This window comes from Lepidothrix coronata, unplaced genomic scaffold (genome assembly GCF_001604755.1).
Source record: "Lepidothrix coronata isolate B3197 unplaced genomic scaffold, Lepidothrix_coronata-1.0 Scaffold44, whole genome shotgun sequence".
NCBI lineage: Eukaryota > Metazoa > Chordata > Aves > Passeriformes > Pipridae > Lepidothrix > Lepidothrix coronata.
In genome coordinates this window covers 4,723,086-4,749,971 of record NW_016690224.1, presented here as the reverse complement: position 1 = coordinate 4,749,971, position 26,886 = coordinate 4,723,086, and the positions used below count along the sequence as shown (strand labels likewise).

General features: G+C 44.5%; 1 protein-coding gene across 2 annotated transcripts in view; it reads left to right on the top strand.

Moving 5' to 3' along the window:
- The first annotated feature begins 372 nt into the window (after positions 1–372).
- SLC5A1 (solute carrier family 5 member 1) overlaps positions 373–26,886 on the top strand; it is a 29,940-nt gene continuing 3,426 nt past the window's right edge. The window contains exons 1-14 of one of the 2 annotated variants that reach the window (XM_017814459.1): positions 373–450; positions 4,090–4,161; positions 11,945–12,049; positions 14,379–14,438; positions 14,792–14,896; positions 19,334–19,439; positions 19,682–19,762; positions 20,875–21,095; positions 21,972–22,107; positions 22,870–22,977; positions 23,932–24,082; positions 24,660–24,828; positions 25,871–26,086; positions 26,379–26,481. In XM_017814459.1, the coding sequence (XP_017669948.1) occupies positions 4,093–4,161; positions 11,945–12,049; positions 14,379–14,438; positions 14,792–14,896; positions 19,334–19,439; positions 19,682–19,762; positions 20,875–21,095; positions 21,972–22,107; positions 22,870–22,977; positions 23,932–24,082; positions 24,660–24,828; positions 25,871–26,086; positions 26,379–26,481 (1,630 nt within the window). In that variant the 5' untranslated portion in view covers positions 373–450; positions 4,090–4,092. Of the gene's footprint in view, positions 451–1,716; positions 2,021–4,089; positions 4,162–11,944; positions 12,050–14,378; positions 14,439–14,791; positions 14,897–19,333; positions 19,440–19,681; positions 19,763–20,874; positions 21,096–21,971; positions 22,108–22,869; positions 22,978–23,931; positions 24,083–24,659; positions 24,829–25,870; positions 26,087–26,378; positions 26,482–26,886 lie in introns of those variants that run through there. The other variant, XM_017814458.1, reaches the window with a different exon arrangement.

The window sequence follows — 26,886 nt, the reverse complement described above, 5'->3', positions numbered from 1 at the left end:
TATAAGGATGTGGAGATGAGATATTCAGAGCCTTGGCAAAGCTGCCTCTTCTTTTGACAGTCTGGTAGATGATGCTTGGTTTGTGTTTGTGGCCTACAGAAATAGAGCACAATTAAGTTTGTGTCCACTGTACAGAAAGATAGGAATTGTGTGATTATTATCTTTTAGACATTGATTCTCCATTACTGTTTCAAACCTTGGAATCTCGTTGGTGTGGTTCCAGCAGGAGCTGTGGACAGGAGGCTGAGGTGTTTCTCAGCCTCTGAGCTCTCTTTTGCTGAGAACACAGTTCCTGACTAATGTTTTCTTTGCTTTGCCTCTGTAGACTGACACAGAAATGGAATCCATGAAAACCAAACTTTTTGTGAGTTGCAAGGACCCCTGCGTCCATCTCTGTAAAGAAGTGCCATCTGCAGCCTATCTTAGGCAAACTCTTTCCTGATAATTAAGGTGAGTAAATAAGTCTTTTATTTTCCACTGAAATACACAGCAGGGAAGGTCGCAGCTAACGGGAATTTTGGATGCTCAGCAGCTTCCAGGGTTAATTTTTTCTCTGTTGGGACTTTAAGCTAACATTTCACAGTCCTGCAGGACAAACTGAAGAATGTGTTTTGGGGGAGATCCCTAAACTATCAGAGGATAGCAATGTTTTATAAGAGTATAGGTACTCAAACAATAGAAGAGATTTTAATTTTATTCTTATAAGTAATCACTGTATTATAGCTTCTTTACTGCCTTAGCCACAATTACCAAAGGGTAGTTTGCTCAGGAAAAAATCATTGCAAACCAACAGAGCCAGACCTTGATTTCATCTCCTGAGGAAACAACACCTGCAAGATCAGCCAGACTTGCTGTGCTTCCCATGTCCTGGACTGCTTGTTCTGCTCAGTGTAACTTCTGGGTCATGTTTTACTCCCAAAAGGCAGCCTAGGCAGCTGTAAATGAATAATGATTCCCCAGGATCAAGCAGAGAATAGGACTCTCAGGTATCCCCAGAGCCCAGAAATGTGCCTAGCACCTGTATCTATTGTTTTAAATGTCCTGGATTTCTCTGGCCTCTTCCAGCTCAGAGGATCACAGGCATCCTTTGGGGAAGCTCCCTTACTCAGAGCTGTGAGGATCTGTCTGTAATCAGTGTGTTCCATGTCTTTGTGACTGGGTGTTTTGCTTAGCTTAATTCTGAAGAGGAGCAAATAAAGGGAGAGCAAACCCAAGCTCTGATGAACTTTGAACTTATTCAAACGTGAAGCTGAGTAGCTACAATAGAGAACCAACAACATCATGGTCTAAAAAGCATGGAAGCCCAGTAAGCTCCTGGGTCCAAGTCTGGTGTTCACAAGCATCTTTACCTGTATCCATGGGAGCAGTGTGAGCAGATTCAAGTTGTCTCCTTCCCAGAAATGCAGGGCTGTTTCTCCATTGAGTAATGCTGCTGAGTTGAGAGGTGACACAGAGGCTGTCCCAGATCCTGGACCCCTGGGTTTTCCCCAGGTGTCAGGTCACTCCTCACAGGTAATTGCTTACCATCATCATCTAAAAGAACTACATCTTCCGTGACTAGATTTACAGGTACAACCACTTAAAAAAAAAAAAAAGTCCTCACCCACAGTGAGGTAAATATGCAGGTTTATTGCTGCCAAGCCACTCCTTTCCCTGTCATTCCTTCTCTGACATCTGCTCGTGGATGTTAAAACCACGAGCACCTTCAGCAGGAGAGCTGAACTCTAAATCTGCAGCACCTGTTACAGGAACACTATTTGGGAAGGAGTCCAGGGAAAAGCAGCAGCTTCAATTTGTGTCCCATGGGAGACAAGTGAATCTGAAGTTATATATTATATAAGGCGTAGGGAATGACAGCAGTTCATCATTAACCTGAACTCTGCAAGAAGCACATAAGGAGAGAAAGAAGAAGAAAGCCAGAGGAGCAGCCAGGATGCAATCCACCGTAAAGATCAACAATGCTGCAGACATCTCTATTATTGTCATCTATTTTTTGTTAGTTCTGGCAGTGGGACTATGGGTACGTTGGGATTTTATTTTATTTGGGTTTACTTAATGAGTACAATGTTGGGAAGATGGGTCAGTAAATGAAAATGTATAATTGCATAAAGATTTTGGTGCTTAATTGAGTTAGCAAGTGGATAGTGGGCAAAATGTGGGTATTTATTTGCTGTAGAGGAGCTGGTAATGAAGGGAGGCATCCCTTTAGGTGGATGAATGGGACTAGTGGGAAAGGTGAAGTAATGAGGTTTGTGTGGGATGGGGCTGAGAAGTGTGATCAGTAAAGACGAGGCCAGCCAGGGTCCCTGGGAGAAACAGGCTGGAGGGCAGAGATGGGGTTTGGCACCACGGAGCACTGGGACTGCCGGGAGAACTGGTGGTGTGAGGGGATGCCAGAGGAAATGGTGAGGAGGGGGAGTTGCAGGGAGAGGAAAGGGCAGTGAGGTGGTGTGACAGTAACTCTGTGAATGTGACAGTAACTCTGTGACTGTCACAGATGGGGAGGACAAAGGAAGGGATGAGTCCAGGTTGTAGGTGCCATTTGAGGGAAGCATTCCTGTGGCTGTTTCTTGCCATCAGATCCTTGACTCCAGGGTGCAGTGCCACTGAAAGTGTGAGGCAGGAAGAGTTTCAGGGGTGGGAAGTGCTGGCAGTGCCTGTCTGCTCGTGATCAAAGCGCTGTGGTGCCTCCTGCCCTCAGCCTGCGGTGCCCGGTGTGTGAGGGCAGCTTGGAGCCTCATCCCAGAGCCCAGTGCTCACACAGCCAGGGGAGAGAGGCAGGGCCCATCCCAGGGGTGTGACCCCAGAGCTGAAGGTTTTGAAGAGAATGGGCCAATACTCTGAGCTACAAAGGCATGATCAGTGGAATGTCACTGAATTCCATTTTCCTTGGGGCAAACTCTCCTGGTCACCTGAACACTTGACCATTAACCAGTGGAGAGGAGGCATTGCCCCTCAGGAATCCTCTGCTTTCCAGGAGCATCCCAAGAACATTTCACAGTGCAGAGAAGTCAGCTGCAGGACAAACCTCCCTTTCTAGTAGCCTGGCAATGTTTTGAAGAGCACCAAAAATTTAGGATCTGCACAGAATGGACACAACCTTTTCTTTGCCTCTCCACCATGGTAGTAAAGGCCAAAATAGCAAAAAATCTGAATCCCCAGTCCAGCAGAACACCTCGAGATCTGGCAGGAGGGAGCTGGGTCTTTGCTATGAAGTCTGGCAGTTGCTGTAGTTGAACTTTATATTAAAGGTCTGTGACAAGAAAGGGCTGATCTGTGGCTTCTCAGGCCAGTGTGTGCTGAGTTAATCCCTGGAACTGTTTCTTTCCAGCCACAGTGCCCTCTTTATTGGGCAAATGCTTATTTAGTTGCTGTGTGTAATTAAATGTAGAACTTTCATATTTACTTCCTTTCTTCAGCATCAGAAGAAAAGGTCTGGCTAATTTTTCCGAGTCTTTTTTCTTATTTACCTGTTCAAAGTGCATCAGAGGAGACAATGGGAATCCAGTAAATAATGCCTCAGGGTCATTAACAAAAATTGGAGGAAGCTTCCCTCTAAGGCCCATCCCTTGACAAATACAAAATGAGTTTCTGAAAAGGAAATTTTAGCTGGCTTCTTTTTCTGGAACTTCAGAGAGAAGCAGGCACAGTGCTGATATCACAACAAGAAAACAGATATATGTAGGGGCTGGATAGTATTGAGTTAAAAAAGCTGCACAGTTTCTGTTAATAAACTTGCACCTTACAGTCTTTTTTGATGCCTGAATTCAAAGGTGTTTCACCCCAATTAATAGTTCATATGAGCTTTTATTTGAGTGATCTTTTTTTTTGGTGAAATTTCATTTTATTTTAATGTTTCACACTATATGAAAGGTGAAGCAATGAAGCTTGAATGGTTAATGTAGACCTAGGTAAAAGAATCATTGTTCATTATTTCCTTCATCATAAGGTTGTTCTTTTTAGCCGCCCTTTCACTTTACCCTCCCTGTGTATTTTATCCCTTCATTTGAGCTGTTTGTTCTTAGTCTGTGTATGGTGCCTCTTACACTTAAAACATGATTAAAACTCTCTTCCTTCCTTGTTTTCTAGGCTATGTACTCAAGCAACCGAGGGACGGTGGGAGGGTTTTTCCTGGCAGGACGGAGCATGATTTGGTGGCCGGTGAGTGCTGTAAATTGGACTATAACATTATGTATAAGTCTTATCCATAAGGACTCCAGTCCTTAGATGTTAAGTATCTCCACAGTGCTGTTGAGACTGTGGTGGCTTTGTTGTGAAGATGCAAACCCAACTCTTTCTCCAGCCATGGTGACACAGGGCAAACTGCACAACCTCAGCCACTGGATAGGCAGGGAAAAGTGCTGGGGACAGTTGCTCTGAGCTTGTCTTGATTATGTGACCCCTTTGTTTGAACACTGATACATTGGTAATGTCAGTGCAGACAAGTCCAGTTCTTTGCCTTTCAGCCCACTTTAAAACTTTTTAATACTGTGAATCTATTACTTTCACTGCACTCAGAGAAGCTGGCTCATTTTGAGGTTATCACAGAGAGGAATTAATTTACTGAAATTTTCCCTTTTGTTGCTCTATTGTTTCCACTTTTGATAACAACTGCTGTTCTATGCAAGGAGAAAATCCTGGAAATATTCTGACACGTTATTGGTAAAATATGGTTTAAATTTATTTAAAGATTATCTGTGACTTACATTGTTTGTCTTCTGTGACTCTGTATTATCTTCCAAGATAGAGGACTCACAAACACAAAGTGTTTCTAGCCATCCATCAGGCCTCTAGCAGAAATTATATTAGAAACAATTATCTATTTCTTCCAGACCATACAGTCTTTTTAATGTAACTCATTAGAAAAGCAGAAAACTTAGACAAATGTGCATTTTCTGTATTACTTGTGTTGTACATGCTTCCATTTGCTTGAATGGAATTCCACAACATTCCTGATCTTGCATTCACTCTCAATAAATGTTTTTTTCACTTCATTAAGACTTGTGGGTTAAGACTTTTCTCACATTGACTCATTTACAGGACCAGGACAGTGAGAGTAAATATTTGTTGTCTAAAAATTTAGGATTTAGGAATTGTCTTAAAGTAGGCTGCAGAAATACCTACACACCTTTCAGTCTTGTGCTTCAGAGAGCTGCTCTCTTTAGGGACATGAAAGGATTAAAGGTCAATGACAGTAAAAGGTTTCCTCATTTGTTGTAGTAGATCTAAGAAAATTCAGGTCCTATTGTAAGACTGAAGACAGAGAAAGTTTCCAAGTTATTTTAAGATAAACCCCATAATTCTAGGAGTAAAGAAAAAAACCCCAGATTACTTTGCTTAACTGTCAGTCAAATCAGTGGGCTGGTTTGAACCTTGTGCAATCCTGTCTGCCTGTCAGGGGGAACATGAATATCCTTTTGTGCAGATGTAAATGAGGGTGGAAGCAGCAAGGCAGGAAAGACTCACCATAGAAGACTTGTGTCTTGCTGCAGTGACACTGAGAACTCCTAATGATTGCCCTGAGGCCTGGGGGAGATTATCTGGCAGGAGTCCTCTGCCAACACAAACCCAAGAAATCCAGCAAGCTCCCTCCCTCCAGAGGGAAGCTAACAGGGATCACCCCTTCCCAAGCTCTGAGCTCAGCATGGACAAAGTGCTGGTCTCCACTGGAGTCCTGGATCTCCCCTTCGATCCTTCCCTTTGGAATGCCAGGAGTGTCTTCCTGTGCCATAAAAATAAACCCTTCTTGCTCTTCTTCCTTGTATCACTCAAAGTAAACAAACAGCAAGCACTCCAAACCCTCAAACTAAATACTATGTCAGCAGCACCACCGTGGAAAGTTTGCCTTGGATCAAAAGATATTCCAAAACACCAATTCCCACAGGTTAGCAGGCAGGTGGGATGTCCAGCACCCAGTGCAAACTGGGCTGAAAGGACAAGGAAACCAATGAAAGTATAGAAAGTTCAGTCGGAGATGTGATCTTAGTTCTGCCACAGCCAGAGCTGAGTGTGATGTTTTACTTTTGTGCCTTGACTTCTCATTTGTGCCACATCAGGGCTGACCTGGAGTGCTTCCTGATAACCCCAGCACATTCCCACAGTTGGGGTGGGGGAGTTGTTTTGCAAGAGGACTCTTGTTTGTGGGATTTCTCCCCTGCCATTTCAGGATAATGACCCTTGTCATGTCATTGCTTTCTGGAACAGAGAAAAATGAAGAAAAGAAAATCCTTCCACAAACTTGTTATAAATTTAATTCCCTCACACTAAGTGTATTTTTCAGCAATTGTGCTCTTTTCTGTGCTCTGCAGGGCACCCACAAATGAGTTTTCTGACCCCACAGGGGAAGAGGCTCATTTGCAGTGTATTAGGATCTCTTACTGACAATCTGGAAAGGGATTCTATTCTGTTCACTGAAATGATATAATAGCTGTGATTTAGTAGATAGGAGGCGACCCTGGTAACCAAGGCTAGAGGTTACTCCCACTTTTAGTATGGATTTTACATGTTTGTCTGTCACTGGCAAATTGTTGTATGATTTAATTTCTCAAGGTATAAAGTAGGAGCAAGACACTAATCCTGGGCCAAATCTGTCCTGCCTTGGCTCTGATTGTTCTGCTCCACAGAGCCCATGAAGGTTGTTTGGTATTTTGCAGAACCAAGCCCACAGATGATTTCTGGCTGTTCTGCTGAGGTGATAGGTCACTTCTGTGGCAGTTCACTGAAATCACTGCCCTTGTGCCGTGGATGAGCCAACTCAGTAGTTCCAGTAGTTCATTAGGGTTAAAGTTGTACAATTACATTCTCACAGATTACCAGAAATTGAAATCTGTCGTTGGTTAATCATAATGGCAAGAAATGCTGTGCCCTTTCCACAGTCTTTTTACAGAAACTGAGAGAAGAATCTTCAAGAAACTGGTTTTGAGGGAAATATCTTCGGGAAAGACTCATATGGCTCTTTAAATCCTCTTAACCAGCTCTGCTTTTCCCAAAAAGACACAGGGAAGCTCAAGGCAAGTGACAGTTTTGTAGCAGGGGGCCTTGCCAACCCAATTTGAGCTCCCTTTGCCAGAGGAAGGAGTTGGGGTGAGCCAAATACTTGCTGCCACTGCAGGAAATGAAGTATCCATTCCTGGAGAACAGTCAGCATTGGTAGGAGCCACTCTCGCAGGATTATCAGCCTGTCATGCACAACTGAAAATTCCAACATCCTCTTTGGAAGCTTTCCTGCTTTGGGATTTTTTCCTTCAGGTTCTGTAGTTTTGCAGACAGAGCTGTCTGCACAAAATTATGGGTTACCTTCTATGCCTCAGTTCCTGAGGCATGAGTGGTGATAGGACAAAGAGTATCTGCTGGGCATCTGAAGGCCAGCTGTGGTTAGGAAGATTTGCTGGATGGTAGGCAGGAAGGATGCAGGTCAAGGACATACCACACTTCAAACAGAAATGTAACTCAGCTCATTTGTTGTCACGTACCTGTTGATCTTTGTGGGACAGATAAGAATTAGGGAAAAAAAACCCAATAGATTTTTGCTTCAGTTCTGCATGGCTTATCTCCCTGGCCATCAGAACTGACCATGGGTATGATTTCTCTGATCTCTGGAGCCAGCTAAGTTTTACATATTCTCAGAATTTTCCCCACTTGCTGAATCTGACACACCTACAAGGGACCAGCAATGTTGTATTTCCTTTTCTTAGGTAAAGTAGAATGAGAAATTAACTTATTTTGTCAAGTTCCACGCAAAAAAAAAAAAAATGTGTAATCAATAGTTTTCAGGGTAAAAAGAATAATACACCAAGCAAAGCTTTGGAAAACTTCAGTGAAACTGATTTCTGTAGAATCCATCAGAATTTTCCAGCTGGCTGGGAGGTGTTGTTCCTGTCTCAGAGAATGAAGGTGGGAAGGCATCAGATCAACCTGGTTGTGCCTGTGCTGTTCCAAGAGCCATCGGGCTTGTTGGAACCCAGAGACCCTTTTGATGTGTGTTGTGTATCCACCCCCTGCCTTAGTGAGTTGGGAAGTGTATAAATGGGGTTAGCTGGGTAAAAATGCAATGCATAGAATTTACAGATTAATTGGGAAAGCAGAGTAAACCCCTACCCTTCCTTCTTTGGGTCTCAGAGCCTCAGAAGTGTGGCAGTAATATTTCATTTGTAGCATTGTACTGATTTTTCCAAAGTGGCCAAGGGTGACCCCAAAAACTACGTCTTTGTATCAGAGTAAAGTCACATGTTGTAGGGAAGAGTTGTGAGTAAAAGAAAAGCATTAACAGTGTCAAGGAGTAGTTCTCGATCCAGGGAATGAGAAATGTGTCAGGGAAGAGGGATTTGAGAAGCAGCTTCTGCAGGTGACCCCTGATGAGGAGGAGCCCCTGCTGTTCTCTGTGATGGCCTAAAGGCCACAGGGAGCTTGGGATCAGTGGGAAAAGGGCTGGATACTGAGCTAACACCTTCTACCAGGAGGGCAGACACTGGGGCAGAGGAGATGTACTGGCAGATCCTGGGAGGGAGAGAATCCATAGGGTGGAAGTTGTGCCCACTGTCACTGCAGCCATCACTGACTTGCACAGGGTTTGGAACAGTGAGTGCCAGGATGTTGGTGCATCCTCAAGTTAGTGAGGAGAGCAAGGTGAAACAGTTAATGAATAACATGAAAAAACACAGTGATCATCATCTGCCTCAGAGTGCTGGCACTTCTGAACAGAGTGCTCTTGTTAAAACCTGACCTCTTAATATATTTTAAAAGAGTTAATGTTCCACGTTTGCCTCAGGTTAGTTCAGTGTTTTGTCCTCTCTCCCTCTTAGCAGCTTTTGTTTCTTTCAATCAACTTTCTTCTTTACTCTTCCTCCTAGATCTGTCTTTAAAATCAATTCACTAACACATTCACTGAGAACAGATAACACTGCCAGAAGGTTGTTTCCCACTGCCATTCCCCAGTTTCAGCCCAGGGTTCTTTAGGTGTGCAGCAGCATCTACCAGTGGCAAATCAAGAATTCCAGCAATTCTGTGCCTTTCCAGCACGGAAATACCTCAGCAGTAAGTTCTTCAGTAAGACAGCTCAGGCCCAGAGCCCATCTGCCTTCTTCCCTCATCCTTAAAATATGGCAGATGGGAGATTTCTCGGTCCCCTCTGGCATCAGCAGCTCATGGGGTGTGAGGGTGTTTGGCCAACACTCCTCCTGCTGTGACCACACTGCAGCTTTAAGGGTAACCTGCATTTTCCCAGCTATGAAGCCACGTTCCTCCTTTCCATGTATACATGACTAAAAACACTTTTTAAATTGCACCCATTATTAGGATGTGTTGATCTTCCAGTTCTGCTGCACTGGATGTTCCCTAATTCAGAGAGGAAGATGTGGATAGTGAAGGTGGGATCTGCATTCCCATTGTTTTGTTCTTGCACTGACCCTAAATATGTTGGTAATTTTGCATTGCTTTGGTTTGGGTTTGTATTTTTCTTTCTATACAATTGTACTTTGGGCAAAGTTGGGAACACAGCATCATCAGTGTGTCCTACAGTGTGTCCTGGGCTTTCAGGCACTCAGACAAAGCTTCTGACTGTCAGTTCTTAAAGTTCTTCATTAGCTGCCTTTGTTCCTTGGATCTGCCTGCATTTTAAGCTTTTGAAACAGGAGAGGGAACACATTAAATAAATTCAGAGATTAATGTGGTTAATATTTTCTGGTGATTGCATTTCTAGTAACCTAGATTTAAGTTTAATTATTCATCTGCAAGGAAAGCACTGGACAACAGTGCTAATGCTTGGTATAAATGGTATTTGTTTCTTCACCATCATTGCTGGGAAAACACTGTTGCTGTCACAAAGAGGTTAGAAGAGACAGAGGTCTCTTGTTTGCCAATGTTTGTTGCAACACTTATCATTCCTGTAGAAATATGTCATATGACAAACTGGTTACAGTCCTGTAGGGCACAACTGACTTCTAGAAATATGTGTAAAACCCCAAATCCAGAACCAAGTGAACTTAGAGACGCAAATTTCCCGTGACAGCAAAAGAACAGCATTTCTGCAAAAAGACTAGAAGAGACCAGGGGATCAAACTGAGGAAAGGAGAAGAAAGTGGAAAAGAACGAGTGGAATCCTCTGAATTGTAATTGTATGTTGCATATATTCAATGGGGGAGGATAATCTATTTGTTATTAGAGATCAGGATTGGGAGTTGAAGAGCATGGTTTCTATTTCTGGCTGTGGCACAGCTCTGTAGAATAAATCTGCTCTTCAGAGTTGGATTTCTATGATGAAATCCTTTATCCTTCTGAAACTCAGGTCATCATTCCTGTGCTCTCAGAAACATTGATGTAATATTTGCTGCTGCTCAGAGCACTCACTGCAGCCACTGCAGACCTGGAGAGTTGTAACTATTCCTTTTATATGTACTTTAGGACCCTAAAAATCTCCCAGTGAGGTGGAGACAAGGAATACTTCTCCCTTTTGTAAAATTACTCCATTCTAACTACCTGTACTTGGCAATTACATAAGGAGAATGTGCTGGATGCAGGTCCTGTGTTCATACATCTAAAAAAACATTTTTAAGCACCTTGGAATCTTGCAACATGGGAGAACTGCATAGGACAGGAGGGAACGGCTGGAGCTGTGTCAGGGCAGGGTTAGGTTGGATCTCAGGAGAAGGTTCTTCCCCCAGAGGGTGGTTGGCACTGAACAGGCTCCCCAGGGCAGTGGGCACGGCCCCAAGGCTGCCAGAGCTCCAGGAGTGTTTGGACAATGCCCTCAGGAACAGGGTGGGATTATTGGAGTGTCCTGTGCAGGGCCAGGAGTTGGTCTGGATGATCCTTGGGGGTCCCTTTCCACTTGGGATATTCCATGATTTAAATGATAGCATTAGAAGCTGGTCACAGAGGTTCTCTTGCCTACTTTCTGCAAGGTTTTCTTTTCTTTTTAACTCTGTTTCTTTTTATTTTCTTTTTTTTTTTTTTGTGGCTTTCAGAGGACGTAAGGCAAAAATAAAAATGAATAAAAAAATGTTCCCTCGCATCTTTTCATCTCGGAGCTGCTCCCATGTCCTCTGCCCACCATACCCAGTCCAACCTCTTTTCATGCTCAAGTTCTCACCCTGCATCCTTTAGCACTTGACCCTGTAAATCATCGCTGGGTATTTCTGCTGCCTTTAATGTTTTCATTTTGAGGAAATGAAGCTCATTCCTTTTCATCTTTTCTATTGTTTGAGCTACTTAATTAAGAATTAGATCTTTGTGAATGGCTCCTGCCTGTCTGTAATCCAACAGGAACCTTTCCTTGTTTTAATCTCTCCCTGTTCATCAATTCCCGTGTTCTTCCCACTGTTCTGTTTGTTTGATCAGTGAAATATTTGGGGGTCTTAGAGATCCAGCACTTCTTAAATATAATTCCTTGATTTGCAGTTGGTTGTAACTTCCAGGAGCACTTTCTCAGCAGGTATTTCTGCCATGCAGCTTTCAGAATTTAATTCAGTAATCGAATATCTTTTGGCTAAAAGTGAACCAATACAGCTCTCCCTGGTGGCATGTTTAGATCCACAAACTGCACAATATGAAACCAGTTTGACAGGGGAATGCACTTGTCTTTTCCTCCTTGAACAAGACAGATCACAGTCTTCTGCCTTGATTGTCTGGGTATCATCCAAATGTCAATTAGACAAGTTTTGCAAGTATTGGTGTAATACCCTTTTGGACTCAACTGGAAGATGTTTCATGCAACATCCCATTTTTTCTCACTGTTGTAGATGTATATGATGGCTGGAGTCCCAGGTTTCAGGGGGACAGTAAGTGGAAATCTTGAAAGTTGTCAGGGAAGTTGGTTGTCAGCCATTCTCATCATCACCTTCTGACCACGGATAGGCAAGAGTTCGAAGTGCCAAATGAAGATTTTCTTTTTTTTTTAAAGTTACCATAACAGGACCTAAGAGCCAACTATTGTTCTTTCTGTTTGCAGATTGGTGCTTCTCTGTTTGCCAGCAACATTGGCAGCGGGCACTTTGTGGGAATAGCAGGAACAGCAGCAGCTAGCGGGATTGCCATCGGAGGCTATGAATGGAATGTAAGTGCCATTTATGTGCGTGGATGTATTTGGGACGTGAGCATTATCTGCAGAGCTTATCCAAAATAACATTGCCCAATAATTTAACACTGTCAGAGTTTGTGCTTGGCAACACTTGTTTTCTGCACAGACCTGCAAGAGCCAATATAATCTACTGTTTAGCCTGTCCTCCTTGGACCTTGTCCAAGCCACTGGAAAAAGATGACTCTTTTCTGTTGGATGAGGCTTTTTAGAGAGCATTTGAACCAAATAAATCAGTGGGTTCTCTTCTCTGTGCATATGTTTTGATTTCTTCTCAAGTATTTTGATTCTATGATTTAAGTCCATGATTCTATGATTCTATTTATGAAGAACCCTTTCAGACTTCAGGATACTGGGAAGAGTTTATCAGGTTTGTAATCCACGATAATTTTTACAGCATTTTGCTATGTAGGAGCTGTTGAAGGGGCTTTGATTTCTTCACAGGCTATTAAGAAATTTTGGGCATCCCTCACAAACACCTGCTTTCCAAAAACCTTTTCCTCTTTACTCTCTCCTTTTCTAATTACATGTGTGTTTTTCTCAGGGTTGCACTACAGGGTAGACGTGTCCAAGCTGACTTTAAATGAGCTGCCTGGAGTACCAGGGACAGTGTTAACTGCAGGGGCACAGGGATTCACAGCAGCTACTTCAGCCCATTTCCTTGTATTCGGTGTGGGTAATAATGTCCTTGTTCTGCTTAATTCACCTTCGGGGAAGGGATTAGGCCGTGACACAAAGGATTTAATGAGCCTACACAGGTCGATACTTCCCTTGCATTTAATTCTAAGCAGTGAAAGAATCACACCAGCCTGAGGGGTTTGACTTGTGTTCCTTAGCAAGGAGATGGTTGTTGCAAATACTCAAGTACTGGTATGATATAGATGTTTAAGGAGAAGGATAAAGCCTAAAATGAACTGTATGAGATGTGCACAGTTAATCTGTCAGCTTTCTCTTTTTGATTGTATTAGGCTTGTAACAGACCTGATTTTCCTTCTTCTTCTACCAAAACAAAGCAAAACAAAACAGAACACAAATCTCTAGGGCCCATATCCTTTTCCAGACATCTCTCCCTCTAACACTTAATCTCCTGGGAGATTCCTTCTGTGCTCATATCAATACACGGGGTACAACAATTGTTGTTTAGGAAGCAGCAACAGTACATGTGTGTGTTTGAGCAGACTCTGCATATTCCTGACTTGTGACACAGTGGGAGTGCTGGGCAGGTTCACAGACATGGGGGAAGTATTGCTCTTCACTGTATAACCTGATTCTCCTCTTGAAAGTACTACTAAGTTTGACTGTTACCATCCTTGTGTTCCACTGAAATTATTTCTAATTTGTATCCGTATGACAGCAGAAGCCAACCAGGTATTTCTTGTCCATCTTACGGTTTTTATCTCGGGGCAGAATTTAAAAGGTACAGTTAAAAGGCCCTCTAAGCCCTGTGGGCAGAATAAATACTGAGTGCAGTTCTGACAGCAGGAATTTGTTCTGTACTTATCAATTTACATATGCACATCTGTATATCAGAGAGCATTCTAGCCATTTACATCAGCAAACTGTGGCACTGCAATCCTGGAAGATCTGTAGTTCACAGAACACACATGGTAACACAAAATATATCATTAAATGGGAGTGTGGACATACAAAACATTTTACAAATTGCAGGTGGTGCATCCTGTACAGTGTATGAGATTGTTGTAAAACAGCCCATCTCACAGAGACCCTGTGCAGAAGGTAATTAATGATCAAAATAATGATCAGAAGAAGTGCTGCTCTCCACAGTACCTCCATTTGCAGGTGTTGGGACACAGCACTGCAGCAGAGCTGACTGGGAGTGGGAAAATTCCTGCATTAGTGGCTCTGGGATCGAGATGCTGTAAATAGGTCCCAGGTATCAGGCTTCACCTTCCTAAATATTTCCCAGAATAGTAATCCTGTGGGCTGGTTGCCTTTTAACCCTTGTTAAACCAGGCTCCCTGGGCTTGCTGTGAAGAGGGCTGGGACAGTCTGGTGCCATTGGTGGAGTGGTGTTTTGATAGTGGAGGGCAATCCTGTGAGCAGAAATCAGCTGTGTATATATATTACAATCCAGGCTGCATTATACCTTACAAAGTTTTTAGCTTAGATTTTATTCCCAAATTTTCAACTGTAAATCAAAGGACAGAGCAGATCCTCCCTCACCCCCCTGCAATATCTGGGTTTATGTGGATTCAATGGTCTCCACTTCTGTTGGGGCTGATAACTGGTCTTTGGGAGTGGTGTCTAGAGAGAGGGGCTAATTCAACTGTTCTTGTCTTGGCTGCAGGCTCTGATATTTGTGGTGATTCTGGGATGGGTCTTTGTCCCCATCTACATCAAAGCTGGGGTAAGTCCAAACAGTGCTTTACACTTGTCTTTGCTGCTCATGTTTGCAGACCAGGTCTGGAATATTGCAAAGCCATGATGAATGGCACAAGATCTGAGTGTGCCAGAACAGTCCTACATTATGTCTGTGCAATTGAAAAATGAGGATTCTCTGCTCTAAGACCTGAGCTGAGGAGTACTTGGTGCTTCCTCCTTGTTCTCCTTTGATTCCTGGAGCTGCTCTTCCTTGCAACTGCATTTGCAGCTCCCCCCCCTTTTTGTGCTCCACTCTCACAGTACCTGAGTACAAAAAATCTTCCTGTGATTTGATCTGAACCTGTTCCCCCTGGTCTGAAACCTTCTCTCCCTCCCCAGGTGGTCACAATGCCGGAGTATCTGAAGAAGCGTTTTGGTGGGAAACGGATCCAAGTCTACCTGTCAGTCCTTTCCCTGATCCTGTATGTTTTCACAAAGATCTCAGTAAGTACAACTTCTACAGCATTTCTTCTATACTACATTGATCTAAAGAAAACAAACCCCCATTTACAATATTGCTCACACAACTGGTCATTTGTTTCTGGTTCGGAGCCCTTGGTTGAATTAACAACTGTAAAAGTGTGATTTTGTGTTTCCTTTATTCTGTCCAGTGAGACTCTGCAGCCAGATCTGTGCTGCCATCCAAGTTTTTTCCTTCCTGACAATGTCTCTTGATGCTTTATCTTTCTTTTTTAGAGTTTACTTCTACTTACGCTCTCCTCTAGAAATGTCAAAGTGGAGGGAAACTTGTATTATAGTCTGTTATCTTAGGCATTCATGAAATCTATGGCAGGAATTTTTGTCCTTAGGCTTCATATTTATCCACTGATAATGGCACTGAACATGCCATCAGTAATACAGATGAGGGAAAAGAGCAAAGAGGGCTATGGATCAAAAAAGAATAATAGGAATTAGAAAATGGAAGAGTGGGAAATGCAGAAGCAGGAAATTGTAACAGCTGAGGTGAAAAGGAGAGAAGTGGAGATTCTTTTAATGGGCAAGTGATTGGTGTAAAGTTTCAGGTGCTATGAAGTTAATGTTTATTAAGTATATGGATATGTTTCTGGGAAGTAGTGAAGAGAGCTGCTATTTCCCATATATCTTAAAACTACCAAGCCTGTAAAGAAGTCCACAGTTCAGGCAATCCTCAATCTGTTGTTTTGCAGAAATTGCCATGGCAGATTACTCTTTGCCCTCTGAATGGGAGCTGAGTGATAATAGTGCAATTTAAGCTAAAAGATTGACCTTTTGCTCTCATTCTCACATCTTCGTGATAACTGATCCTTAGGGAGGTTATAAATTAAACAGCTTGGTGCTGTGGAGCAGGACTCAGAGCTGGATTTCCGGATGTATCAAAAGGATTACACAGTTTGCTGCAGTTGTGCTTAACCATCATAATCAGAAGTCCCAGGTGTGACACAGAGTTCTGGCAGCTCCAGCACAGAGAAGCTCCTCCCGTTGGTGACTCACATTCCCACTGGGAACACGTGTTTGTCACGAGCCTGTCGAGGTACTCCCTGGGCTCTGAACTGACTCTCTGGCTTTGAGTGCCAGCCTAGGCCATTCCAGGTATCTGATTATGGGATTTTACCCAATTTCAGTTAGTGTCCTTCCAGGAAAGACAGGTTCTGCATTCAAGCTCTCAGTGTGGTCATGAGGCTGAACACATGAACCTCTCCTGCTCCTGTGGTCCTTGTTATGAGGATGCAAAGCAATAGCCAAGGGATCCCCCTTGGGCCCCACTCTACCATTGGCCCCTCACAGCTTCCCATCACCCCATGTGTTCCAGGTGTGTGTGTGGAGGTGCCATGGAGCTGGGTCTCTGTGCTGTGCAGGGGAAAATCTAGTGCACAGTTTCCTCTGTTTCTTTTGTTCCCCCCCCCAACCCTCCCCAAGCAACTCTGACAGTGTCTGTCCATGTACACTGAGGCTCAGGTTCAGCAGGGACAAACAGGTCTCTATGTCACTGTATTTGCCCAGTGCAGGATTTGCCCAGTGCAGGATTTGCCCAGGACTAATCTACTTGCTGTATCTTATTCAGAATGGGCAGAGCAGGCAGTCCTTGGAGGTTTCAGATGGTGTCAGGGGATCTCAGAGCAAGTTTTGCTATGCCATGCTATGCAACAATATTCCCCAGTGGTCCCTGAGGAACCAGCTCCAGAAGCAGAAAGGGAAGGGCTGTTCCATCCTGGACTTCTCCAAAAGTGCTGTGTGGAGAGGTGCCTGCCACAGGGAGATAGCACAGCCCTCTCTTCCCAGAGACACACTGTGTGTCCAAACATACCCACATGCTGACAGTCCATTGCATTTTACTTCCTTGACTGCTGCCTTAGCAAAGGCTCCCCTGGGATCGTTGGGGCTCACTGAGATGTGATAGAGAAGGATGGGTTTCTGCCCTGCCCTGCCCTGAACAGGAGGTCACACCCATCAGTGTGGCTGCAGTGATACTCACTGCCCTTAGCCTTATAGGAGAGTGGCATCTTCCTTCTGGGGAAGTCGTTTTGTGTGCTGCTTCCTGGATGTGTTAAAAATATCATGTCCTGTACTTAATGTAACAATTACAGTGCTTTCCAGTGAACAGTGTCACACACCAGGTCGTGGAACTCCTGCCCTGCTCCTTCTGGCACAGTGCCACCATGTGAGGGTCAGAGTCCCTTTGCACACCTCTGCAAGGTCCTCACCATTTCTCTTTTCCTGCACATTTGCTGTGGTTTTCGTTGGTTTCTTACCTTGCTTTGTGGCTAATCAGCCAGGTGTTCATCCTTGGGATCAGGGCACACGTGCTCTCTGAGCCCAGAGGATTTCTGTCACTCAGGTGCCTCCCCTGTACGTGCTTCCTAAGCATGCAGCACGTTGGGAGGAGTCCCACAGCAGCTTTCAGAGCCTTGTTAGCCACTAGAGTTGCTGATACTGGTCATTACACCAAAGGGAAGGGTCTAGTAAAAATAAAATCTTGATGGACAGTAATAGACTAAATTATGACATGACCAGAGGGAATTAAGGTCTGAATGATTTTGAACAAATCAGAAATCGTAAACTGAAATTTCTAAATCTGTTGCAGCATTTTCTTTCCATTCATTGTGCATAATTCCAGTAGTAAATGTTTGGTGTAGACTTACCACTGGGAAGAGGAAGAGAAGGAAAACCTCCTCCTGGTACTGCACAGTGTAGGGGTTAAAGAGTAAGTGCCCCTGCCCTGACTCCCACATTCCCACTGCAGCTGGATTCACCCAGCTGGCGTGTGGTCCTGTGCCTTTGCAGGGATAGCTTGCAATGTAAAGGAAAAAGTCACTCTGTTCAGAGATCAGATAAAGATTAACAGTGTCTATAAAAGAGCATAAATGGAGAAATAAGGAAGTATTGGAAAGGAGGAGCAGTGGAGCTGGAAGATAGCTGAGCAGTTTGAAGAAGCTCATACATTACTCAGGATGCTCAATAATTAACTATACATTTCTTTCTGGGAGTCATTTTAGGGCCATTAATATTTAATGATATGTAGGCTAAAGCCAAGAACAACAAAAGAAAGGTCTGGGACAAGGGCTGACCAGTGGTGTGAAGAGATAGGGAAAAAATTACCGTAGAGAGAAGGGGCAAAGGATATGGTCTGACAGCCACTGAGGTGAGAGCTGAAGGTCCTGGTTCCCGGTTCTGAACTAAAGTCTATAAGAAATCTGCTCCAGAGGCAGAGTTTTGGGAGTGGGATTGTGATTCACACTCTGCTCCACAGTTGTTTCCTGCATGCCCGGGCAGTGGGGCTGCAGAGGTTGGGGCCTCTTCCTCGTTCCTCAGCGGGAACCAGGGGTGAGGTTTCCACGTCTCTGGAGTGAAGAGAGTTTTTCCATGTGGCATCTTCCAGTAGCCAGGCTGGAGAACAGTGTGTGTGCCCAGCTGAGGAAGCAGCAGTGCTGGTGCCTGCTCTGGGATCCCAGGCTCTGCCTGCCCTCGGGAACCTCCCTCCTGTGTGGGAGGCTTTGCCCCAGGGCATGGCCACTGTTGGTCTTTGTTTCTCCTGAACCCCACTGGGACCTGCAGGGTTAACTGAGGGTAGAGCCCTCCTACAGTGGTGAGGAACACAAAGCAAGGTGGGCAGGTGGGGTTGGAGAGCAGCCCATGAACTGGATGCTCAGGAGCAGCCTCTAATGAAAACATAATTTACAGTAATGCATCACAAGTGCACTGGGGCAGATTATTCTGATTGCAAACTTGTATAAAAACCACTGATGCAAATTATCTCTAAATCAGGAACTGATTTAATGTGATTAACATCCCTGTGTTACTCTGAAACCTGAACAATTCCTTTCTTATGCAAGAGCTCAAGGTCTCTTCCCTTAGTCAACTGATGTCGGTTCTTTTGACAGGAACTTAAAAATAGAGACAATACAAGATGTTTGCCTTTAATGCAAATGCACCATTTGTCCTGAACCAGCAGGACAAGCTACAGCACATGTGTGTGAGCAGGAAAGGGAAGGAAGAGACTTGTGCAGTAGCACTGATTGAAGAGAACTGTGCCGTGTCCTGGAGGTGTCTCACAGTCCATCCCTGCACAGGGCAGTGAACGTGGCCTCAGTTTTAAGCAGTTTTTTACTAAGCTGTCTCTCAGTCCCAAAGCACAGAGCAGCAAGGTGACTCTGTCTGTGAAAACAATCTGTTCAAAAAGGTCTGGAAACACTTTGAGAAGTGTCACACCCCTTGTACTGGAACTCCCACAGCCCTGAGGGGAGACTGGCAGGTGTATGGAAATGGCTTCTGTTTTCTTTTTGATTTGTGTGTGCAGGACTATCAGGGGCACAGTTGTGTATTTCAGTGCCCTCATCATGGCTGTGTAATAGGTCACTATCAGGAATTTAAATGTTGCTTCATCTGTGATTTTTTGTTTTCCAGGCTGACATATTCTCTGGAGCTGTATTTATCCAGCTGGCCATAGGGCTGAATCTGTATGTGGCCATAATTATCCTGCTTTCTATTACTGCTCTTTACACCATCACAGGTGAGTTTACCAAGCAGTCTGATACACCAAAGAAGTTGGGGGAGCCAGCAAAAAAGAGAAGAGGGAAGATGGGGAGGAGAGGAGAGGAGAAATGGAAACCTGGAAGGGGAATTATTTACAGAGGTCTTTGAAAGAGAGAGGTGGTGGGAAAAGTATAAAAAAAAAAAAATTCCACTGAGGCATTTGCACAGGGCTGACTTATTTGTCCTGACTTATCTGTCCTGACTTTTCTTTGCCAACAGGTGGCCTCGCAGCTGTGATTTACACAGACACCTTACAAACATTCATCATGGTAGTGGGATCCTTTGTTCTCATGGGATTTGGTAAGTAAATCAGATGAACTAAACTGGAATGTTCAATCACAAATCCTGCAGTGGCTGTGGAAATGAATCCTGCAGTGTGAAACTGGTACCTTAACCGGCAGGTTTCAGTTCATATATCTATTTATCAGGGAAGAAAATAGGCATGTTGCCAAAAACAGGCACATTGCCAAAGCCCTTTAGTCTCTGAGTCACTGTTTCCTAAGCACAGGTGTGCTTAGGGTAATAAACAGCATCCCATGACACCACAGGACTTGTGATGGCTAATGAGGTGAAAGTGGAGTTGTTTGCAGATAATGATACTCTTGAGAAGTTCAGAGAGTATCTTGTTTTAATAAGATTATAATTTCATAGACATTCAGATGCTAAGGCATGAAAATTCCTGATTCAAAGTGAAGAGCTGTTGGTCACATTGCATGAATCTTCCTGTTTCCAGCTTGTGTTAAACAACCCAAACACCTGAGCATCTTAAGGAAGCTTTGCAGCTGATCTGTGGGTGTCACTTTATCACCAGCCGGACAAGAGACACAAATGGAATGTTTATGGATGGGACAATGTGTATGTCCAGAAGACCATATGCATTTTAAAACAGAAATGATGCTGTTAAACTGAATTTAGGAAGGGGTCATAGGAAAGAAAGAAGTAGTGATAAGGCTCCATGAACTTGTGGTGTCCTTTCTTGTCTTTCTAGTTACTCAGCACTTGGTTTTCCCCTGGTGAGGTCTTTCGTTGAATTTAAATTATTCCACCACTGTTACAACAGAAATAACTTTAGACTGACCTAACCTGGGAAGACCCTGCCTTAGGTTCTCCCTAGGTCAGCATGTGTGGAAAAAATGTATCACCTCTTGGCAAGGCCTGTTGAAGAGATGCTGGAGCCCAACCCAGCATTTGTGAGCTCTGCAGAAACCTGACAGGAAAGGTCACTTTGGTTCTTGTGGGAATACTTCCAAACCCCTGTGTGTGTTTCCTGACACTGCCCATGTCAGCAGGTTGGAATTTTTCCATCCATATTAAGGAGGTTTTTCTCCTCACGTTCTCAAGCTCCATTTGAGATTTCAGTAGTAAATCCTTTAGCGCTACTTTTATTTTCTATTTTATTTTCTGTTTTGCAGCCTTTAAGGAAGTGGGAGGGTACGAGGCTTTCGTGCAGAAGTACATGGAAGCAATTCCATCCAACATCTCCTATGGGGGCACTGACATTGATCCCACGTGCTACACCCCCCGGCAGGACGCCTTCCACATCTTCCGAGACGCCGTCACTGGAGACCTGCCGTGGCCAGGGCTCGTCTTTGGCCTCAGTGTCCTGGCCCTGTGGTACTGGTGCACAGATCAGGTAATGTGGCAGCAGGATGCCTTGGGAATGCCCAGCACACAACTCCAGTGTGACCTTCCCCCCTGTAATGCAAAGCTGGGCCACAGAACTGGCCGTTAGTTCAAGACTGGTCAGTGACTTTCCAGTTCCTGGTTTCTAAACCCCTCTGACATGTGATAAAATGGAATGGGTGTTCTTTCAAGTCTTCCTACACACCTGTGCCCAGCACATCCTCCTCCTTTCTTGTGTGTGACCATGTGTGCAAACACAGAGAGGTTGTGCTGTGAACATTTGATTAGGAAACCATGCACCAAATGACCCTTATTAGAGGGTTCCCCTTTCAGTAAGACAAATTTGTTTCCTATTTGTGCAGCTTTTATCTTTGCATGCACAGTCTTGGAGAGATGTTCTTTATATGTAAGGTCTTTCAGCCTGGAGATACTTCCCCAATCTTCCTCCCTTCTCCCTAAAACCTACTGTCCAGTTTCCCCAAGAGATCACACTGACATGAGTAGAGAAAAGTGTGCTCCTGCACCAGCCCTAGCAAGTGATCTGTCTGCATCCTGAACTGTCAGAGAGATAATCTTCACAATTTCTAAACAAAAGAACAAACCCCCCAATGTAACTGTATCCATTGCTCAGGCTATTCCTTTCTGCCTTTTTAGTCTATCTGCTTTTCTTGGGAGAAAAGTCTTAGCTCTTATACACTGGATAAGTGATATTTTGCTTTACTTATTTCAAATATATACTTCGATTTTCATGTAGTTTTTATTTTTCCTGGTGGCAGAAATGCTAAATAGGCTTTTTTGCTGTCACAGAGGTTAAGGAGCACCTTGTATCTGGAAAGTGGCATGGTGTGATCAGGGAAATGTTATAATTGCCATGTCTCACTGACAGGTTATTGTCCAAAGATGTCTCTCTGGCAAGAACATGTCCCATGTGAAGGCTGGTTGTGTCATGTGTGGATACCTCAAACTCTTGCCCATGTTTATCATAGTGATGCCTGGAATGATCAGCCGAATTTTGTACACAGGTATGCACATGGACACAGAAATGCACATTTCTTCTTGCTGCCTACCTTTCATTGCCAACCTCTCTGTCCTTTCCAAAATACCTGTTAGATTGTCATCTGTCGCTCAAGTTGTCCAGGCACCTGTATGCACAAAAACTAACTGCACTGTAAGAAGCCACAAGTCTTGCTGTTTTCCCTGATCCCAGATTTCCAATGTTGTTATTGCTGTTCATTTTAGTGTCCCTCCCCAGCTGTCCGACTGTTACAGCCCCACTCTGACTGAATGAGTGGGAAATGCTGTCCAGGTTGGGTGCTCCCACTGGCATTCAGAGGGACAGGGCCATCAGTCCCAGACTGCAGGATCTGGGCCATGGCCAGTCCTGAGGGCAGTGTGGGGAAATGCCCTTTGCCCATCTCTGACCAGCAGAGGGTCGGGCTGGGTTTGGCAGCAGGCAGAGGAGAGAGAGCTTCAGGTCGGAGGGAGTGGGCTTTGTTTTTCTCCTTGCTTGTTTTTCTCCTTGCTCTCCTTGTGTTGTTCAGTCCTGCTCTGACCAATTAGTGCTGATTTTATTTTGACCTGCAGTACTTTTCAGTATTCCTTTAGAGAGGAAAGGAAGGAAAGAGGCTTAGAATCACCTTCCTCCCTGGCAGCAAACCAAGGATGATACCAAACATGTCAATCTGTTGGTTCGACACAGAGATACATTTTAGAAGCTCTACTAATTTGGGAGCAATCTGTTGTTTACATGACCTTGTCTAACTGCCTCCTTATCCCCTCCTCAGATGTGGTGGCTTGTGTTGTGCCTGAAATCTGTAAGCAGCACTGTGGCACTGCAGTGGGCTGCACAAATATTGCTTATCCAAAAATGGTAGTGGAGCTCATGCCAAATGGTAAGACACTGTCTGTATTTGTTGTTTCTTTGTTTTAGGAAAGGGGAAACTGCCAGACTGTAAAAACAAGTGCTAGAGGAGTCCAAGACCTGTATTTAGTTCCAAAATTGTTGCTAGAACTATGTACTGTTAAGCAGAGGGGCTGTCTGTTTTAGCTGAAGCTGTGGGTGGAGAATAGCTCCACACTGACAGTGTCAGTTCTCAGCTGGAAAATACTGGGTGATGAAGCAGTAATTGAGCTCCCTTTCTGTGAAGGTGAAAAGTTACCTGCTTTGCCAGTGATTTATCAAAGACTCTCTGTGGCAGGACCTCTGAGTTGCAGGCCCACAGCTGCAGTCTCCTGCCAACCCCACAGAGGTGGGTGCTGGCTCAGAAGGCCGAAGAGACAGGTTATGTTCCTATGCAGACCATGGCACTTCCCTGACAGCTTTAGCACTTCCCTGTATATGGTGACTGTTGTTCATAGCAGTGTATACAGTACTTCTCCACACTGTGTGGCCAGACCACACCACCTGGAAAAGTGGCTTACTCTGGTTAAAAAATTGTAAAGGAAACTTATTTTTTTTGGCAAACACCTGGCTCACAAATATACTGCAAGCAAGTGAGCACTGACCTGCAAACAAGACAAATTATTTTTATAACTCTTGGGAAAAGTCTGCTTGGTATTATTTTCTTTTTATTCCAGCATTTAATAAGACAGCATTCACTAAAGAAGTACCTATGTGCTAAAAGCTCGAGGGTTTCCCTGTCACTGCTTTAAATAGCTTTTCCCAGCTCAGCAGACATTGCTCTGCTTGCTTTGCAGGGAAGTGTCAGGCAGGGGTTTGTGTCAGGCACGGGAATCTGCCACACACGCTCAGAGCTGGCTGGGAAGGGGCAGCCAAGCTCTGTGGATGGGGAGGTCCTGAGGCTCTTCACAAAATGCTCATCCCAGTTCCCTTGTGTCTGTTCCAGGTCTGCGGGGTCTGATGCTGTCAGTCATGTTGGCCTCCCTCATGAGCTCCCTGACTTCCATTTTTAACAGTGCCAGTACTTTGTTCACTGTGGACATTTACACCAAAATCCGGACCCGAGCGTCTGAGAAGGAGATGATGTTGGCTGGCAGGTGAGCGCGGCCGCCCTTCCCCGCAGCACCGACGGTTCCCGGCTGCCTCCTCCCCGATCCCAAGGGCCGGGCGGAGCCTGCCTGGCAGAGCTGCAGTGGCCTCCTGTGGCCAGAGCCGCCGTCCCACCGCACCGGCTCCTTTTGGGAAAACAGACTGATCCCAATGGAATCGACTGTCCATGAAGTAGCCAAACTAATTCTCAGTGCTTCCCACTACTATTCGAAGGGAATTCCTTTTAATTATCTTCCCAGGCTTCATGCTGCAGCATCAGTGAACTAGTTCTAGTTGATATGCTATTGATTTCACCCTGAATATAACAAACACAGGAAAAAAAGTGATTTTCTATGTTTTGATTGCATGTTTTGCTGTGTGCTGATGGATATTTGACCTACACAATACCCAGCTTGGACTTCTATTGTTTGTTCAGTGCTAATTGGCCATTATAATTGATTTCACTAGCTGAAATACAAAATGAACATGTAAATTATTGATTAATTGCTGGTTTTTTTTTTCTTTCTGATAGATCATAGATACTTCTAAACAGATGGCTAATTGAATGTCTGGCTGTGTTTACAGGGCATTTATGTTACTCTTAATTGGCATCAGCATTGCCTGGGTTCCTATCGTTCAGTCAGCTCAGAGTGGGCAGCTCTTTGACTACATGCAGTCCATTACCAGCTACCTGGGACCTCCCATTTCTGCTGTTTTCCTGCTTGGCATCTTCTGCAAGCGTGTCAATGAGCCGGTAAGTGCCCACCGGGAAGCAGGAATGCTGCACGTTCCTTGGGCATTGGGAGAACTGCTCTTTTTGGTTTACTGTCTTTTATGAGCAACTTCTTGCTGTTTATTTTGATCCTGGTATGGCCCAGGGACTCTGTGTCTCCATAACCCAGGGCCTGAGGCTTCAGAGATGAGTTTGAGAAAGTTCTTTGGTAGTCTGATAGATGAACAGTCACCCAGGAATTCCTAGATAGCTCTGAAGCTTAGGTTACCTATCACTTTGCCAAGAAGAGTATAAAATGGATAATTTATGAAAATCTATTCTTTAGAAGTAATCTTTTAGGATATTGGTCACCAAACTGCTCTACCAAACAAATCACCTTGTACCTGTCCTGTCCAGTTGAGTTTTTCATATCTCCAGGAATGGAGATTCCACAGTGTCTGTAGGCAGCCTGTTCCAATGGTCAATCACCCTTACAGTAAAACAAAAAAAAAGGTTATGTTTAAAGAGAATTTCCCATATTTCAATTTGTGCCCAGACAAAGCTCTCTGTGTCTGTTCTGCTTTGGCTGGAGTGCTGTACACCAGGCAGCAGAACATCCACCAACAGTACTGAGAATTAGCTTTTAACTAATTACTAACAGGGCTGTTAGAAGATAAACCAGACACATATTTTGGGCAGGATGACACACACTGCTGGCTGGTTCCATCGTGCCAGAGCTGTCAGGGATTTAGCCCTCCAAGGTAAAAGGACATGAGAGCAGCCCTTGGGGTGTACAGTCTGTGGCTGGAGCCTGTTCTGTAGGAGAGGATGTGTGGAGACAGCTGGACTTGGAGAACTGGGCTGGATGGGGTGTCCTCCATGTTCTTTCTCTGAGCTGCTGTCCATTGCCCCTTTCATCTGTACTAATGCACTGAGCTATAAATAAGGTCATGGAAGGTATCCCTGTGCCAAAGCCAACATAACATACAACTACCTCCATGTTTACTTCAGCAATTTATGGAGAGCTTATTTCCATACCTGGAATTACTCGTTTTGATACTTCTTGTCACACCCTTGTCTGCAGGGTGCCTTCTGGGGCCTCATTATTGGGCTGCTGGCTGGATTGAGCAGGATGATTGCGGAGTTTGTCTATGGAAATGGCAGCTGTGCGAACCCTTCCAACTGCCCCTTCATCATCTGTGGGATTCACTACCTTTACTTCGCACTGATTCTGTTCGGGGTTACCGCCATCGTCATCCTGGGAGTCTCCTTCATGACTAAGCCCATTCCTGATGTACATGTGAGTATCACTGCAGTCCTGCTGCTCAAGAAGTGGAACACAATGAAACCACTAGTTTTAAACCCTGGTACTTGGTGTATTACCTCTCCTCATTTCAGCTGCCTGCAGCACACAGTTCTTGTAAGAAAGCCAGGGAAATTGTCTTCCTTTATCTGTCACAAATCTTCAGTGACTCCTCATTACCTGAGACATAACAGACACTGGGGTGCCATGCTCTTACAGCTGGTCCACGTGCTGGCCAGGCTGGTTTGTCTCTGTGTAGATCCACTAAAGTCCTTTTGTTCCGTGGCAGCTTTACCGCCTGTGCTGGTCCCTGCGGCACAGCAAAGAGGAACGGATTGATATTGATGCAGATGAGGAGCAGGACAAGGCTGATGAAAAAGATGAGGAATCAGGTAACTGTTGAATATCTACAGATTCTGCCAATGTATTTGAGTATCCCTGTTTCATTCCTGAAGAAACATTAACATGCTTGATATCGAAAGACGCTCCCTTCCAACAACAAAACCTCAGCCCTCCCTGTATTTCAATGACTTGTGAGCTGCCGTTACCAATCTGTCACACTCAGTGTAAATCAGAAGTGAAGAGGGTTTGAAGGGAGAAGCCCTTGCTCTCCAGGGTAGCTGGGTGGCAGCTCTAGGGCTAAACCAATGGCAGTGCTTTAGGTCAGAGGCATTGGCAGCAGTGTGTGTGCCTCCAGCATTCCAAGAGAATTCACCTGGAAACAGTGGGTTGCAGTTGAAGACACCATGAAAGCAAACTGCAAAAACACCAGTTCTCTTCGCTGGGTTTTGGTTCTG